The following is an 18,054-nucleotide window of genomic DNA, read 5'->3' on the forward strand; positions in this document are numbered from 1 at the left end:
GTGTTGTCCTGGAACTCCTTCTTTTATGTAACCTCTCTTTGTATGCCACTTGTCTGGTTGTGTATGTTCACCAATTGTTATATGTACCAGCCTTTTGGCTGAGCCTCACGTTACTTTTATATTGAATACATTTTGTATGTTTTTCTAGATAACTTTGTTTTTGGGCCGAATTGGCATTCCCTCTTTCTCCCCTTTTTTTGGGTGTGCATTATCATCTCTTTTTTTGTGAAACATGTTTGTGTTATGTTTTGTAAAAGTAAATATGAATGTTTCACTACACTTTTTGAACCATTGTTAGGATAAAACATGTATTGCCCCTGGTTCAGGTGGTTAGGACTGCCCCTGTGGTGGTTAATTATGCTTTCAATAGGTGCACTGCACAGGGTGCAGTGCTTACTTTGTAAAAAAACAAAGGGCCCGGGCCCTTGTCAGGAGGCCAAAGCTGCTTGAATTGCCCATTGCCCCATGCCCGCGCTGCTAATGACTGTACCAGCACAACATTAGCCATCTCACTCCTAAAGGTGTGATAGTACAGACTATTCAAGGCTACTGAAAGCTTTACGAATGGCTCAAACAGCAGGTATTTGTCATTTAAAATGCATATTAAATAACTGTTGTTGTGCTCATTTCAAAAGCAGCAAACAGCGCCCCAATTTGCAGGCCGTCATAAGAGCAGGTGTTGACTATTCAGTGCCGGTGCTCAGCACGGAAAACCACCAGCACAAATTAAGCACTGATAGGAGGGGCCATGGTGGGACCTCAGGCTCATGGTGGGACCTCAGGGGCCTGCTGGTCAAGCACACCAGGGGCCTCATTTATGAGAAATGACGCATAGCTGCATGAAAGCAGCGATGCGTCACTTCTCAGTGCGCACTCCTTGTGACATTCCTGATGCGTCATATTTAATGTATGACGTATCATGTTGCAAGGAGTTACAGATACGTCAGTATTTCTGACATATCTGTAAGCGCAAAAGTGACGCATTGCTGGAGTGTGTCACAAAAGTGACGCAACTCCAGCAATGCGTCCTTTCACATGGGGCAAGCCCCATGTGAAAGGGCTTGCGTCACTCTTACGCCTGCTGTGAGGCAGGTGCAAGATTTTGACGCAATGGCATCCTAAAAGTGACACAGTGAAATCTCATAGATTTCACTGCGTCAGTTCTACGACCCTTCCTTGCGTCAATACGCCCCCCTTGCATACATTATACCTGGCGCAGGTATAATGTGGCGCAGGGGTTTACAAAGTGACGTATCTACCTAGATGCGTCACTTTGTAAATATTGCGCAACAAGGCGCATTTTTTACGCCACTGGTGCGTCACAAAAAGTGATGCACCGGCGGCGTAAAAGTGACGCACAGCCTCATAAATGAGGCCCCAGGATGTTGAGTTCTGTTGGCAGTCATTACTATGGCACCCACTAGGAGGCGCTGCAGAGGTAGCCGAGTCCTAGTGTCTGCCCCGCTTGGTTTGAATCACGCCTGGGCTGCCTGTGACCGGGGTCTGTTCAAGCGACCTAGGACCAGTGAGGCAGCAGCTTGGTTCATGGGCTGGATTCTTCTCCTAACAAAGGACATGATTACGTCACGCTGGAAGTGTGTGACGCTGTCCCTAGAGTGACCAACCCTCCGTAAATTTCACAGACCGTCCATCATTTCATTGCCAAGTCCGTTGTCCGTCATAATTCTTTTCACGGGTGCATTTTGTCCGTAATTCTGGGGTTTCCAGGAATCTGGGATGCCCCCTGTGAGAAACCTCACTGTTGGGGCCAGCTTGCATTTCTTTGAAGTGAAGAGGCTTCAACAGCCCCCCCAGCCCTCGCAGATTGTCAGTTAGCCCCCTTGTCATTCTGTCTGTCCCGATTCTCTCAGACAGAATGACAATGGGCCATGCTGACGTTACACCATGCAGTGTGTCCTGCCTGCATTCTGCTTTTTTGAAAAGAACACCTTGCAACTCTGGTGGAATCCAACAGCTTTCTGAGACCCGCATATCAGAAGTGTTCTTCATAACATACTTGACAGTAAAACTGTAAAATTCTGTCCAGTGTTCAGAAGGCTGAATAAAGAATAAACTAAGTTCAACTTAAGTGCAGCCGAAACAAGAACCATGCTATGGGGTTCCCGGTACACTGCATTTTGAAATAGACGACAGGGCTAATGGCAAAGACATCTGTGTTCATTGCCAGCCTGCAATTATTATACCACTATAAACATGTCAATTTAACTCTGGTGTCTATTTACTTACTGTAGGAGAGTAGGGTCTGCTTACTATGGTTACCCCCACTGTTTTGCCGGTGTTTCACTGTTTTTTAACTTTAGTCTGGCTGGGGGCCTGCTATCCAGGACCCCAGCCTAGCTGCTTCCTCTCTAAAATGATTGCATGTACTTTAGGTACACTCCAGTTTGGTTACTGGGGGACCCTTGTGAGTCCCTAGTAGATGGTACACTAGGAACTAAGGGCATAGGTACCCCATAGGCCTGCCAGGGGCTGAAGCATGTATTATGCCTTCCCTGGGATGCCTTCCAAAATGGCACCACAGGACTGCTACTGCAGCATGGGTAAGATGGTGCATGCACCCCTTAGTAAGATATAGGTTACCTATATCTACCTCTAATCACTGACACATATAAGCCTACCAGTCACCCCCATGGCCGGCCTTATCAATCCTGGAGGCAGAGTGCTTGGTTTTGTGTTAGAGGGTGCCCATGCATGAGCTGGGCCCCTCTGCAGCTTTCGGAGCCTACTCTCGTAGGCTGCTCTGTAATGCAGCCAGACCATATACTCTTAAGTGCATTATAACCTCACGGTAAATGCTAACTTTGGAATCGCTGCATGGAAACATGTCGTGTTTGGTGTCAAACACTTTGAAATTCTAACCCTCCCTGCCAATACTGGCGTCGGGGTTAGAATTCCACCCTTCTTGAGGGAGAGACATGTACACACTGGTCTAACAGGTAATAGTTTAAAAGAGCCCTGGCCTCACAAAATGGATGCTGCAGACACAGACACGAGTCTGGCCTTTTACTGCTGACTGAAACTCTGGCAGGGGAGGCCTGGACAATAGGTTTCCTGTCACAGGGAGTTGTAACCACCTCCCAGACAGGCTTTAGTGTATTGGGCTGGGTGGATGCACTCCATGAGTGTTTTGAAAGTTTGCACTGGGGGCACACATGGAGTACCTGTGAATAGCCCAGTTCAAACTGGTTACAGGGGCTACCAGCCCCTGCTATGGCATGAAACTGGACAAAGAAAATGGGTGTAACCACCCCTCTTTCCAGACCCCGCATAGGTGGGCCCCCTGAGTATGTCCAACCCCTGATCTTAGTATAAGTAAGAAACAGTACTTTAGATTACACCTGGAAGAAACTCTGAAACTGAATCCTGGAACTTAGACGCTCTACTAAAGACTAGATGACGGAAGAATCTCCCTTGGAGTCAAGGAGTGACTCCCCTGCTCAAGCAGGCACCGACAAAGCAATTGCCGGTCTGCACCTCCGAAGCTTCCGCTGGACTCCGAGCAGGTCCGGACTGGAAACCAAAACCGGCCCTGGCAAAGTGCTCGGCCGCCCCCCAGGGGGGATGGGGGTGCGACCACGCTCTTTGCCAGGGCCGGTTTTCGGCCGATTTTGTTACAGGGACGTTTTTGCAGCAACGCTGCAAAAACGGTCCTGTAACAAAAACGGCCTCCAGGGGCCCAAAACCGGGCCCTACCCTTGCGGCGCACCGGGGGATTGCCCGGTGCCCGCAACGGCCAGTCCGGGCCTGAGCCCAGGATGAGGATTTCCAGACTGGTCAAAGGCCGACCTGAGTCCCAGCAAAGCTGAGACCCGCAGCCCTCACGAGTGACGTGGAACCGGAACCCCTGGACACGTGCACATTTGCAAAGTGCATTGACTTCCCTAGCTTTTCTGAAGTTGTGCTTTGAATTACTTGTAGCCCAAGCCCCGAGCATCATTTGCACTAAAGATTGTGGGCCTACACTCTATGAGTGTTCTGTGAGCCTGCTTCTTGCATTTCCATTCGAGTCGATGGTAACTCTACTTTTCATTGGGCCTCCCTGGTTACTCCAGATGTGCCCTGACTCTCCACTGAGTGGTGAGTTCCTCAGACCTTGCTGGTCTGCGTGGGTTGCTGTTGGCAAGGCTTGTTTTTTTGGGGTCCCCCCTAACCTAGGGGGAGGACCAAGGAGCTGCCTTGAACACAAAGAGCATAAACAAAAAGCACATTTTGTTGAACTTCGGTGGTGGTCCCATCCTCTTAGGACCACCCCAAGCACAGTTACTGGCACAAAAAAAAACAATCCTAACCAAAGGCCTTGCAAAGCATTATGGGACGAGATTAGCAGTGGGCAGTGAATATTATAGTATCCAATATCACAATAATTCTACAAAGAGCTGCAGTTCATCTGGTCGTTACTAGATGTCCCTCACGAGTCAAATGAAAATGCATTGAAATAATTCTTACATCAAGCTGCAGTTCTACTAGTCGTTACTAGATGTCCCTCACGAGTCAAATGCAAAATCATTGAAACCCTTTCATCAAGCATTTGCATTTGTCTCGTGAGGGACATCTAGTAACCACCAGTTGAACTGCAGCTCTTTGTAGAAATATTTTGATATTGGATACTATAATATTCACTGCCCACTGCTAATCTCGTCCCATAATGCTTTGCAGGGCCTTTGGTTGGGATTGTTTTTTTGCCAATAACTGTGCTTGGGGTGGTCCTAAGAGGATGGGACCAACACCAAATTGTTCAATTAGATGTGCTCTTTGTTTTCAAGGCATCTGCTTGGTTCTCTCCCTAGGTTAGGGAGGATCCCAACATCATTACCTCCTCACTGCTTGCTAATAATTCAGTTTCACTTTTGTGAAAGTATTATATGCTTATTAGCATAAAAATATAGCGATATTTATTTTATTGTTACTGGCACCCACTGTGCAAGATGCTATTTGAAATTATTTCATAGAGCAGACAATTACAGTGCTATGTGTGCAGTGTTGCTACACAAACTACCCCAGGGTTAGTCATTTAGAGTGGTGCAAGGTGCCCACTTGATTAGTGGACAGCATATGCTAGGCCAATTTCTCACACTTACTTATATACCTTTGTACTGAATTTAGACCAGATTTTTGACACTTTGTCCTGAATTTTTACACTCACCGCCCTGAATTTGCACCCATGCAAGTTGGTCACCCTAGCTGTCCCTGGTCTCAGCCTGGCATCAGGTAGGCGTCATATGGGCCCCGCAGAAAATAAGGCCATCAGAGAGAGGAACCCAGAGGCTTAGGGACTGGGATGACATTTGGCCAAACACAGGAAACACTTCGAGAGACACCCTTTACCCCCATGAACTATCATACTCTGCCTCACCGGTGCCACTGGGGCAACATACACATATTCACAAAAGCAGTGTGGTCTCTATCACTTCCGGGTTGATTTCAGAGCAGCAGCAGTGGTGGGAGGGTGTTAGTGGCACAAATGTGGGGTCATGTGGGACTATAAGAGTTTGGGGAAGCCAGAAGGAGAGAGTGGAGGCAGAGACACTCAGACGAGAATCTGCCACAGAAGTGGGCGGGTCTTATCAGTACGTGGAGCCAATCCTCGAATGGGGAGAGACCGACATACTCCTGAAACGATTCACTATTGGCCTACTCAAAATCGAACCTTACAAAGTTATTGAAAATGTTGACTTGCATTTTCCAAACATTTTGGTTGAGGGGCTGAAAAACTAAAGTGAAGGTGTATACCCATGTAGTGTAACGGGCATCATTAAACTTATCACACGAAGCACATTAATCACGCAATGCTGTGAGTACGCACCCATACATACCTTGTCACATGTATTTGCAGGTTGTGGGAAGTGGTTGCCCGCCACCGTTGTGGGATGGGGGGCCTCTTGATGCAGATGAGTAAGGTTTCTGGTACAAAGTGTTTTGGTGTCATGGTGCGGTTGCTCCTTCCTTCTTGAATATGATGGCGTAAAGCGAAGATCCAACGCTGGGGCCCCCGTAGGACCAGCATCGCTGGACTTAGGTCTCCTGGAGTAAAATGGCTCCTCGCTGAGGTCCCCCCAAGCAGTGTCCGTGGAATGGCACTCAGTGTGTTCCTGGAAGCTGGCTGGATTCCCCTTAGATGCCCCTGGGACCTGTTGCCCGGGAGACCACGACCCTTGAGGGTCTGGTTGAACACTCAACGGAGAAGATGCAATACATTCAAGGGGTGCTTTGGATTCCTGGGACCAGGCAGTGGGACCGGTCTCTGCTGAGGAAGTCTCCACGCTACAGTCTGAGGACATAGGCTCCTGTGCAGGAGGTTCGTCCTCCGTGCATGCCTCAAAGAAGCATTCAATGTTATCATCTGGTGGTACAGGCGTGATGCTCTGGTCTTCTGCATAGTTGCTCACCTCTCCGCAGTCACTGTCGTGCGAAGAGAGTGAGAGGTAGGAATAGAAGTCGCCTTTCCTGAGCTGCAGGGACCTGTGCGAATGCTCCAGTACTTTCTCCCTGATCTGGGAGAGGGAACTTGGGCTGGCCACCTCGCTCTCAGATTGGGACTTGTTCTTCAGGGCAGTCGAAGCCATGTCTATGATCTCCTTCACAAAGTCATGAACTGAGGAATCATCTTCCATTGGCTCCTCGGAAAGTGCACTGTGGCCACGGCAACAGGAATCTGGGCTCCCTGAGATATCTTTATCCGTTGAAGCTGTGCAACCATCGTACGGCCTAACCAAAAGGTCCTTTCGACCCTGCTGTCCATGGGGTACGGTATCTCGTGATTGAACAGTCTGCGTATCTTCATCTCCAAGCTCTAAAGAGGTCACATTCCAAGGCTTGGTGATGGATGGAGTGTGTACTTTCAGATTGTAATGATGGCCAGCCTCACAATCCTTTACAAGGTCCCTCGTGACATGTGGTGATCGGGCAACCCGGTTAACGCCCAATTTTTGCTCCTTCAGAACTGAAATAAGTCTGCGAGTCTCTGAAACAGAGCTTTCTTGGTCTGGATCTGAATCAATGACTTCAGGCCCTGGAGGTCTCTGTAGCTCCTCCCCAAGTTCCTCTTGAACACTTTCCACATTTCCATTCTCCATATCATCCACCAGTGCCTTGCTCACCTGAGTATGGTCCTTGATCGGATTCTTGAAGGCTTGCTCCTGTTTGGTGGTCAGATGCTTGCGTAGACTAAGGTCTTGTGACACCTTCCGTGCAGATCCCTTTAAGATCTCATCAATGCTCAAGGCTTCAGCCGCTGCCATCATACGGTTGCTTGAGCACCATTTGCCACATTTGAGTGCCTTGCAGGGACTGGCCCTTTTCTTGTCTGGTGGCAGCATGAACTTCGGCCGGATCCAGGTCTGAAGTTCATTCTTGACGTATTCAATTCCTGACATCAAGCCACTTTCTTCATAGATGTCCTCGTCCGTGGCGATGCTCGAGACTTCGTCCTCCTCATCCTTCATTCCCAGCTCATCCTCCGTCAGGGTCAGGGTGGAGCTGGACAGCAGGTCACTGTCATCCTCGTCGTCGGTACAAGCCGAGGTGCACGACACGTTGACGATCATGCTGACGTTGGCATCACTCTCCTCAGCCAGTGACCGGTTCAGGTGCTTCCGGAAGGAGGCGTTGGAGTCCGGGATGGTGTGTTTTTGGACTATGATATCCTCTGAGCACAGCGAAACCTCCTCGCTGCTGCTCAGCTCTGTGAGCGAAGATGCAGAATCCTCGTTGACCGATGAAGCGATGTCGAGTGAATGCTGGCCAGTGACGGACATCTTATGGGAACTGCTCTGGAGCGTTATATCCGAGATGCTGCGTTTTATCTTCTGGTCAGAAGGACTCTCAATGTCTTCCAGACGTTTCAAGAGATCCAAGGTTCTTTTGCTCAGTTCCCCCACAGAATCGCTGCTCAGGCTGTTGTCGGGCGAGCCATGCCCGCTGAAGAGGTCTTCGTTGCTTTTGTAGGACACAAGCCAACTCTCTAGGGATGTGCTACGTTGAAGGCCGTCGCTGCTCCTGAAAGTCCTGGACCCCAGTAGATCTCCAGCAGGAGAGATAGACTCAAGGGAAGAGCCGGAGGAGAACCAAGGCATCTGCTTCCCTTCCTGTTGCGTGATCCATTTTTTTACTCCTTCCACGGAATTGGGGTCTGGATCCCCCGGGGACTGCGGTAACATGATGGTATTGGACTTTAAATTTGAATGGTGCAACTGATGCTTGATGGTGTCATGGTACAAACCCTGGTGTGTAGCTGAGAAGGTGCCTGCACTGTTGCCAGCCTGCGAAGGGGTCGCTATGGCGGGTACCTGCAACTTGGAAGAATTCTGCAGATAGGAGTAATCGTAAAATGTGAGTAGATCCCTCTTGGCTTGGAGTCCTTCCTCAGAAGCTTTTGGAGAAAGCTCAGTAGTTTGGTCAAAGTCTTTCGTCTTATCTTTCAACCAGGACAAGGAAGACCTGGCATGACACTTCCCCAAACCTTCCACCTCATCCTTCTCTCCAGTTTGATGTGCAGGATGGGGTCTTTCTTGCATGCCAGGGGTCTCCACGCGGTCAGCCTGCAGTGCACAGGTGCCTGCTCCGTCGGCCAACAAGCAGGCCTCAGAGCTGGCGGCTGTCTCAAGGTCACCTTCACTTGCTATCCCGCTCTCACACTCAGAGTACCTGCTCACAGCTCCCCGCCGGGTGGTCTGATCGGGCAGGGTCCAGGCAACTCCACCCAACAGTTCTGGCAGAGACGTGGTGGACGAGAAGGAGGAGTCTTGGTTCAGGCTCTTCTGCAGGAGGCTCGGTGGCTTTGGGTGACAAGCCGCAGGAGGTTTCTGCAGGGAGGGCTGTTGGCATCTGTTGAACAGTTCCACATTGTGAAGACTGTAGACCTGATATATGGGCGGAGCAATGGGGGCAGTGACCCTGGGACCACACAAGGAGCGCACGTGGTCCCCAACATTGTCCTCCTCGGTCTCAGCGTCATTCGATGCCTCCATCTCAAGGCGGGGCGGAGCGGGCTGGGGCTTCTGGTTGACATCACTGGAGTCCTCACCAATCATCTTTGGGCGGAAGTCAGTCTCGTCCCACTCCCAGGCATCCTCCCCCATGCCATTCAGATCCATCCAATCAGAATCCAGAAGTCCCCGGGTGTCCTGTGAAGACAAGGGTAAACCATGAGTAGGCGTTCAGAAGCCAACCACATCTAGAGAGACAGAGCCACAGCAGGGGAAGGTGCAGCCATAGCTGGGTCTGTACTGAGTGAACTGCAATCTACATACACTCTACACAATCTGCAACCACACTGCACCTTCCGCACACTCTGCAGCCACACTGCACCCTACACACACTCTGCAGCCACACTGCACCCTACACACACTCTGCAGCCACACTGCACCCTACACACACTCTGCAGCCACACTGCACCTTACACACACTCTGCAGCCACACTGCACCTTACACACACTCTGCAGCCACACTGCACCTTACACACACTCTGCAGCCACACTGCACCTTACACACACTCTGCAGCCACACTGCACCTTACACAAACTCTGCAGCCACACTGCACCCTACACACATTTTGCAGCCACACTGCACTCTACACACAGTCTACTATCTGCAGCCGCACTGCAATCTACACACATTCTGCAGTCACACTGCACCCTACACACACTCTGCAGCCACACAGCAATCTACACACACTCTGCAGCCACACTGCCCCCTACACACACTCTACACCAGGTGTTTCCAACCTTTTCAATGCCCTGTAACCCCAGGAAATGTTTGATTAATGTTCACACCCACTACTAAAGTCCTGCGATAGTCCTATTATGCATACGGTACAAACCTTCGCTCTTTGTTGCACCCCCTGAAATGCCACCTCGCACCCTCCTGCGGGTGCGCGCACCCCCAGGTTAGGAACCACTGTTCTAAACAATCTTTAGCCGCAGAATCTGTGAGATGGGCAGCTGTGGATAAACTACGGACGCAGACTTTACTGCAGCTACATTTACACTGCAGACATGCTGTGCAACACGGAGTAGTGAAGTTATATTTACACTGCAGACTTAGGGCCCGATTCACAGAACTAACTTAAGACAAAATCCTAAACTTACTACCATTTTGGTGTTCACAGAAGGCACTTTACTCATTTTGGTATTCACAGAAGGCACTTTACTCATTTCGGTATTCACAGAAGGCTCTTACTCATTTCAGTATTCACAGAAGGCTCTTACTCATTTTGGTATTCATAGAAGGCACTTATTCATTGATGAGTAAGTGCCTTCTGTCAATACTGAAATGAGTAAGTGCCTTCTGTGAATGACAAAATGGTAGTAAGTTTAGGATTTTGTCTTAAGTTAGTTCTGTGAATCGAGCCCCTACTGTGTAACAGAGAATAGTGAAGTAATAGCTACAGCACAGACATGCTGTGCAACATAGAGTAGTGAAGTGAAGTTATATTTACAGCACAGACATGCTGTGCAACACGGAGTAGTAAAGTTATATTTACAGCACAGACATGCTGTGCCACACGTAGTAGTGACGTTATATTTACAGCACAGACATGCTGTGCCACACGTAGTAGTGAAGTTATATTTACAGCACAGACATGGTGTGCCACACGTAGTAGTGAAGTTATATTTTCACGGCAGACATACTGTGCAACATAGAATAGTGAAGTTATTTTTACAGCACAGACATGCTGTGCAACACGTAGTAGTGAAGTTATATTTACAACATAGCCCTCTCTCACCCTACCACCACACACCCTGGGGCCCACAGCCTTCTTTCGTACTACCACCACACACCCTGGGGCCCACAGCCTTCTCTCGTCCTACCACCACACACCCTGGGGCCAACAGCCCACTCTCACTCAGCCAGCACACACCCTGGGGCCTATCAGCCCTCTCCCACATTACCACCACACACCCTAGACCCCAGAGCTCCCTCTCACCCAACCACCACACACCCTGGGGCCCACTGCCCTCTCTCGCCCTACCAACACACACCATGGGGCCCTAAACCCTCTCTCACCCTACCACCACACACCCTGGGGCCCACAGCCCTCTCTCACTCAACCAGCACACACTCTGGGGCCCACTGCCCTCTCCCACATTACCACCACACACCCTAGACCCCAGAGCTCTCTCTCACCCAACCACCACACATCCTGGGGCCCACCGCCCTCTCTCGCCCTACCACCACACACCATGGGGTCCTAATCCTCACTCTCACCCTACCACCACACACCCTGGGGCCCACAGCCCTCTCTCACTCAACCAGCACACACTCTGGGGCCCACTTCCCTCTTCCACATTACCACCACACACCCTAGACCCCAGAGCTCTCTCTCACCCAACCACCACACACCCTGGGGCCCACCGCCCTCTCTCGCCCTACCACCACACACCATGGGGTCCTAATCCCCACTCTCACCCTACCACCACAGACCCTGGGCCCCACTGCCCCCTGTCACTACCACCACACACCCAGGGGCCACACAGCCCTCTCTCACCTGCTCAGGGCCCAGCATCTTCTGCAGCCGGCTCTGCCACTGCACTGCCTGCATGATGATGGCCTCCCACCGCCGCTCCAGGTTGACGATGATGAGCTGCATGGACTGGTGGTCGGCGTCCAGGTGGCACGTCTCCTGGTCCTCGAGGAGATGCTGGCAGAGGCGGAGGATGGAGGCGATGCCACGCCTCCGGAGCTTGATCTCAGCACACAGCGTCTGTGGATGAGGAACAAACCAATGTGAATGAGGTGAGGATGCAAACCTGAGACCCAGCTATGAGTCCAGCGAAGCCTGACATCTGACGACACAACCTAGAGATCGCGAGTGCAGGCCTGAGTGGACTTCGCAGAGTTCTGCAACAGGGAACTCAGCAAAGTGCTGAAAAAACTCTGCCGTGCTCCGCAGAGTTCCACTACTGGAGTAAGGTAAATCGTGCTGCTCCCTCTGAGTTGTAGCACCAAGAGTTCGTCCCGTGCTGTAAAATCAGCGTGAACAGCACCACGTGTAGCGCTAGAGGGCGCCGCTGCATCTGACACTCCAGTAGATGCTCTACTCAAGTGGAAGCTTCTACTCAAGTGGCAGCTTCTACTCAAGCGTCAGCTTCTACTCAAGTGGCAGCTTCTACTCAGTGGCAGCTTCTACTCAGTGGCAGCTTCTACTCAAGTGACAGCTTCTACTCAAACGTCAGCTTCTACTCAAGCGTCAGCTTCTACTCAAGTGGCAGCTTCTACTCAGTGGCAGCTTCTACTCAAGTGACAGCTTCTACTCAAGCGTCAGCTTCTACTCGAGCGGCAGCTTCTGCTCAAGCGTCAGCTTCTACTCGAGCGGAAGCTTCTACTCGAGTGGCAGCTTCTTCTCAAGTGGCGGCTTCTACTCGAGTGGCAGCTTCTACTCAAGCGTCAGCTTCTACTCAAGCGTCAGCTTCTTCTCAAGTGGCAGCTTCTACTCAAGCGTCAGCTTCTACTCAAGTGGCAGCTTCTACTCAAGCGTCAGCTTCTACTCAAGCGTCAGCTTCTACTCAAGCGTCAGCTTCTACTCAAGTGGCAGCTTCTACTCAGTGGCAGCTTCTACTCAAGTGACAGCTTCTACTTAAGCGTCAGCTTCTACTCGAGCGGCAGCTTCTACTCGAGTGGCAGCTTCTTCTCAAGTGGCGGCTTCTACTCGAGCGGCAGCTTCTACTCAAGCGTCAGCTTCTACTCAAGCGTCAGCTTCTACTCAAGCGTCAGCTTCTACTCAAGCGGCAGCTTCTACTCAGTGGCAGCTTCTACTCAAGTGACAGCTTCTACTCAAGCGTCAGCTTCTACTCGAGCGGGAGCTTCTACTCGAGTGGCAGCTTCTTCTCAAGTGGCGGCTTCTACTCGAGTGGCAGCTTCTACTCAAGCGTCAGCTTCTACTCAAGTGGCAGCTTCTACTCGAGTGGCAGCTTCTACTCAAGTGGCAGCTTCCTCAACGCGAGCGGCAGGTTTCTCAATGTGACCGTTCGCGACCTGCAGCAACAGCCGCGTTGAGAAATCTCGCTGGGAGGTGGTCTAGCGTACTATTATTTTCATTGCTCGCCAACTTAACGTTGGTGAGCCACGCGAGAGGAAAAACTCTGCACCGCTAGGCAGAGTATTTCAGAACTCAACGCTCTACGCAGAGCAAGGGGTGAGTAAAACTCAGTAAACTCTGCAAGCGGAGCCGAATCTTAAGCCCAGGCCCACTCAAGCGGTTCAGCGCAACCCACAACATTCATCTGGGACTCCAGCAAAACTAGAGCTCTGATCCCATCTGTACGCAGAGTGTCGAGTGACCAAATATGACCTCAAAGCCGCGCGGTATATCAGCATAAATGACTATGAGCTAGACATTCCTAAAACCTGACCTCTGACCCCACCACATATAGCTGTCAAGTGGCTGGGGGTGCACGCTCAAAGAGGAGTCCAGGACACCCTGACCTCAATGTAACATTGTTACCCACAGTGCAAGCTCCTGCTGCTAAACGAGGAGTCGAGCAGTAGCTGACCTCTGACCCCACTGCGCGTAGCTCTCAAGCCACTCAGGGTACACAAGGAAAGACAAATTATTCTGCAGAAGGCAGCACATTTTTTTATGGCGCCGCTTCATTATTTTGTACTTTATACACTGTCTGGGCATCGGGTGCACCTCATTAGTACTAGTTTAAAACCCAAATATAGTAATAAGCAGGCCTGGACGGAGTTTTGCTGAGCGGAACTCCGCAGCGTTCCGCGAGTGGCGGAGTGCAGAGCGAACTGCAGTTTGTGCTGGTATTCCTGCCACTCGGGTAAAAATTCTACCGAGCGGCAGCTCGCAAACATTACCGTTCATGATCGTGAACTTACCGTTAGCGATCGCAAGCAGGAAAAAAACTCCATGGCACATCGCAAAGCGGAGTTTTCTGCACTCCGCGAGCTCCGCCGAGTGCAGAAAACTCTGCAAACTCCGCCAACGGAGTAAAGTTCATCGCCCAGGCCTAGTGATAAGCAGCAGAAAGGTGAACAGTCCACCTTTGCACAAGGACTTCTGGTGCGCCCTAACACGCGCCACAACTTTTTTTGTAACTTTTGAACCGTATGAGTTAGAAACAGATTATGCAGCAGATGATGGATTATGTGGCAAATGCGGCAAATCTATAATTATGCGAGGATCGCGGTGGCCACACAATCGCATAACTCCAGTGGCCCTGGCAATGTGTGACCCCCATGAGGGGGCCCTGACTGCACTGGCCCGTCCCCGTACCTTGAAGTGCTGCACCTGCTTCTCCGTGTCCACCACGCCCTCCTTCTCCCGCCTCAGGCAGGAGTTGAAGATGAAGAGCTCGGTGTCTCTCAGCCATCCCTTCAGCTCTTTGATGCGGACTTCCAGCTGCTTGACCAGGCTGCCGCTCTCAGGGGACAGCAGGTCCCGGGGGCCCTGGTCACAGGGGCCCGTCACTGCGCCGAGGATCTTCACCCCGAGGGCCGTCTGTCACAAGCAGAAAAAGAGAGGGGATGAGAGACAGAGAGAGACAGACAGGGACAGAGAGAGAGAGGAAGAGAGGGAGGGAGGGGGGAGAGAGAGAGAGAGAGAGAGAGAGAGAGAGAGAGAGAGGGGGGAGAGGGAGGGAGGGGGAGAGACAGGGACAGAGAGAGAGAGAGGGAGATAGGGAGGGAGGGGGAGAGAGAGGGGAGAGAGCGAGGGAGAGAGAGAGAGGGAGATAGGGAGGGAGGGGGAGAGAGAGGGGAGAGACAGGGAAAGAGAGAGAGGGAGATAGGGAGGGAGGGGGAGAGAGGGGGGAGAGACAGGGGCAGAGAGAGAGAGGGGGAGATAGGGAAGGAGGGGGAGAGAGAGGGGAGAGACAGGGGCAGAGAGAGAGAGAGAGGGAGATAAGGAGGGAGGGGAGAGAAGGGGAGGGACAGGGGGAGAGAGAGACGGACAGGGGGAGAGAGAGACAGACAGGGACAGAGAGAGAGAGATGGAGATAAGGAGGGAGGGGGAGAGAGAGGGGAGAGACAGTGAGAGAGAGAGAGAGAGAGAGACAGGGACAGAGAGAGAGAGAGGACGATAGGGAGTGAGGGGGAGAGAGAGGGTAGAGACAGGGGGAGAGAGTGAGGGAGAGAGAGAGAGTGAGGGATAGAGAGAGTGAGGGAGAGAGAGCGAGGGAGGGGGAGAGAGAGAGGGAGAGAGAGCGAGGGAGGGGGAGAGAGAGAGGAGAGACAGGGACAGAGGGAGAGAGAGAGGAGAGACAGGGACAGAGAGAGAGAGAGAGGGAGATAGCGAGGAAGGGGGAGAGATAGGGGAGAGACAGGGACAGAGAGAGAGAGGGAGAGAGGGAGATAGGGAGGGAGGGGGAGAGAGAGGGGAGAGACAGGGGGAGAGAGTGAGGGAGAGAGAAGGGGAGAGAGGGGGAAGTACGAGGGGAGAAAGAGAGGGGGAGAGTGAGGGAGAGAGGTCACAACCCTACTGGACCTAAAACTGAACACCAATGGGCATATTTACAAGGTTCTAGCTCTGCTGAAGTGTACATTTTTGCAACACTCTGATGTTGCAAAGCTTGAAATCATATCTATGCGGTCACGCAAAGCCGCTTTGCGTGGCCTCCTAGATATGGAGTAAGGCAACAGCACAAGTCGCTGCCTGGCATTACTCTGCATTCGAGAGGCGTTCCCAGGGCATTGCGGTGCGTGTGCCGACGCAACACCCATGGATTTTGGTGCTTCCACAAATTTACAAAAACATGTCAACCTGGGGATATGCCAAAACCTTACGCCCCGAGGTGAGGCATAAAGAGGAGAAATATCTTTATTTCGCCTCGTTTCCTCCTCTTTCCATGTGTGCTGCCCCAAAATGAGGAAAAGGCCTCTCAGGATTTTTTGGGGCAGGAAAGCGCCACCGTCTGCACAAAAATGATGCTGCTGACAACACTGGTGGCCGTGCACCTTGGTGCAGGGGTGCATGTGTTGGTGTCAGGGTGCCCAAACTGTGCCAGCGCTGGGGGAAAGGACAGGAATGAACCATATTGGATGAATACTGTGCATTCCTGACCTTTCTCTTTGAGGTAGGGCAGCTCAGCGAGATGACTTGCTTCACTGCCCAACATCAAAATCCTATAAATGAGGCCCCAAGTGCTGACCTGAAGGATAGCAAAGCCGAGCCGGCCAAGGCTTACTCCGACAGGAGGTGTGGGCTAAGACCTCAGCACCCAGCAGAGGCAATGAGGTCCTTCAGGGCGCTACTAATCCAGCCAGTGCTTGAAAAGGAAAAGAACTTTATTTTACACACAGCTGAACCCTACTCATGAAGATATACACCACCGCAGAGGAATACAAGCCGTGTAATGCAGGCGCTACACAAGAACACAACTCTTACTACTGAATTTGTCAAAATAATACATAATCAATAAACGGCTGCCTTTGGGCTTGACGGAAAGGTTTCTGGAATCCATAATGCGCTGCGGGTTGGCTTTAACCAGAGGTTTTAATTGAGAAGAAACCACTGTGCATTCACCATGACCTGGCACCCTCAGCGCCCAGATACCCCTAGGGGTGGCAGTGCAGCGCTATACACTGATTGATTGATCTACGTGGCCACACTATCTGGGTGTGGAGCGATGGCCATTGGGCACAAATACCTGCCCGGTGCACACTGGGTGTGTGGCCTGTGCCCTGGTCCTTGGCCACAAGATGTTCCTTCATCGCTTCTGCACCTGATATTGGAGGGACGCTGCACCACTGGTGTGACGCAGAGGGTTTCCCGGCACTCACAGTCGATGGCTTCTTCGTAACTACTGTGGTGGTCCAAATGCACCTTGTGGGGCCCAGATCGTTCCAGACGATGCTGTTATAGATGGATCTCAGGACACTTCTAGTTAGTTGCAAGTATAGGGGAACCTTTACCAGTTCTTCGTGTAACATGGCTGTCAGTGGTCGTTAGCCCTTCCTTTGTGTACTTACCTCCTTAGCCCCACAGAATACCTATGTGTGTTCTAACTTGTACTGGAGTGTTCTACTCTTGTCAGTTGATGGTCTGGTCAGCTGGTGAGGTGTGCACTCAACTGTGTCTTGCAGTAAATCTACTTGCAACTAACTAGAAGTGTCCTGAGATCAATCTACAACAGACACCCCACCCTCACACTCAGAGCAGAGGGGGGGTGAAGAGCTGAAAGACCCTGATACAGCAACAAGGTGGTGCACTGGGGTACTCACAAATGCACTTGCACACTCTCGCACTTTCACAATCACTGACCGTCACTCACAACTACTGGTGAACAGGGGCTCTGATGTGAGGTCCTGGGAGGTTTGTGAGGTGTTCTGCACTGGAGCTTCAGGGAGAGGAGATTTACCACTGCCTCGGAAAGATTGACCCTTCTGCTGGGCCACACACAGTGCTGCATGTTGTGTATGTCTAGCTCCCCTACCTCCCTCTTCTTCAAGGCACTGGGCTGTAGATTCCTCTTCCATAAAGAAACCTTCACTTCCTTTCTTCACTCAAGGACCTTTCAGAAAGCGCTTCTAGAAGGTTCGGGACTCAAGTCCTACACAAAGATCTTTAGTCACCAGGCAGTTGGGGTGATGCTCCTTAGTTACCAGGTAGATGGGTTGATGCTCCTTAGTTACCAGGTAGATGGGGTGATGCTCCTTAGTTACCAGGTAGATGGGGTGATGCTCCTTAGTTACCATGGAGATGGGTTGATGCTCCTTAGTTACCAGGTAGATAGGTTGATGCTCCTTAGTTACCAGGTAGATGGGTTGATGCTCCTTAGTTACCAGGTAGATGGGGTGATGCTCCTTAGTTACCAGGTAGATGGGGTGATGCTCCTTAGTTACCATGGAGATGGGTTGATGCTCCTTAGTTACCAGGTAGATGGGGTGATGCTCCTTAGTTACCAGGTAGATGGGTTGATGCTCCTTAGTTACCAGGTAGATGGGCTGATGCTCCTAAGTTACCAGGTAGATGGGTTGATGCTCTTTAGGTACCAGGTAGATGGGTTGATGCTCTTTAGTTACCAGGTAGATGGGTTGATGCTCTTTAGTCACCAGGCAGTTGAGGTGATGCTCCTTAGTTACCAG

At 51.2% G+C, this 18,054-nt stretch overlaps 1 protein-coding gene across 1 annotated transcript in view; it reads right to left on the reverse strand.

Annotated features, from left to right (window-relative positions):
- Nucleotides 1-18,054, reverse strand: part of AKAP6 (A-kinase anchoring protein 6) — a 593,433-nt gene that overhangs the window by 17,240 nt on the left and 558,139 nt on the right. Inside the window, exons 10-12 of the mRNA XM_086936952.1 lie at nucleotides 14,246-14,470; nucleotides 11,507-11,722; nucleotides 5,835-9,143 (exon numbers count right to left, since the gene is read on the reverse strand). Coding sequence (XP_086793078.1) covers nucleotides 5,835-9,143; nucleotides 11,507-11,722; nucleotides 14,246-14,470 — 3,750 coding nt within the window. The remainder of the gene's footprint in view (nucleotides 1-5,834; nucleotides 9,144-11,506; nucleotides 11,723-14,245; nucleotides 14,471-18,054) is intronic.

The sequence above is a fragment of the Lissotriton vulgaris genome, chromosome 9 (assembly GCF_964263255.1).
Source record: "Lissotriton vulgaris chromosome 9, aLisVul1.2, whole genome shotgun sequence".
NCBI lineage: Eukaryota > Metazoa > Chordata > Amphibia > Caudata > Salamandridae > Lissotriton > Lissotriton vulgaris.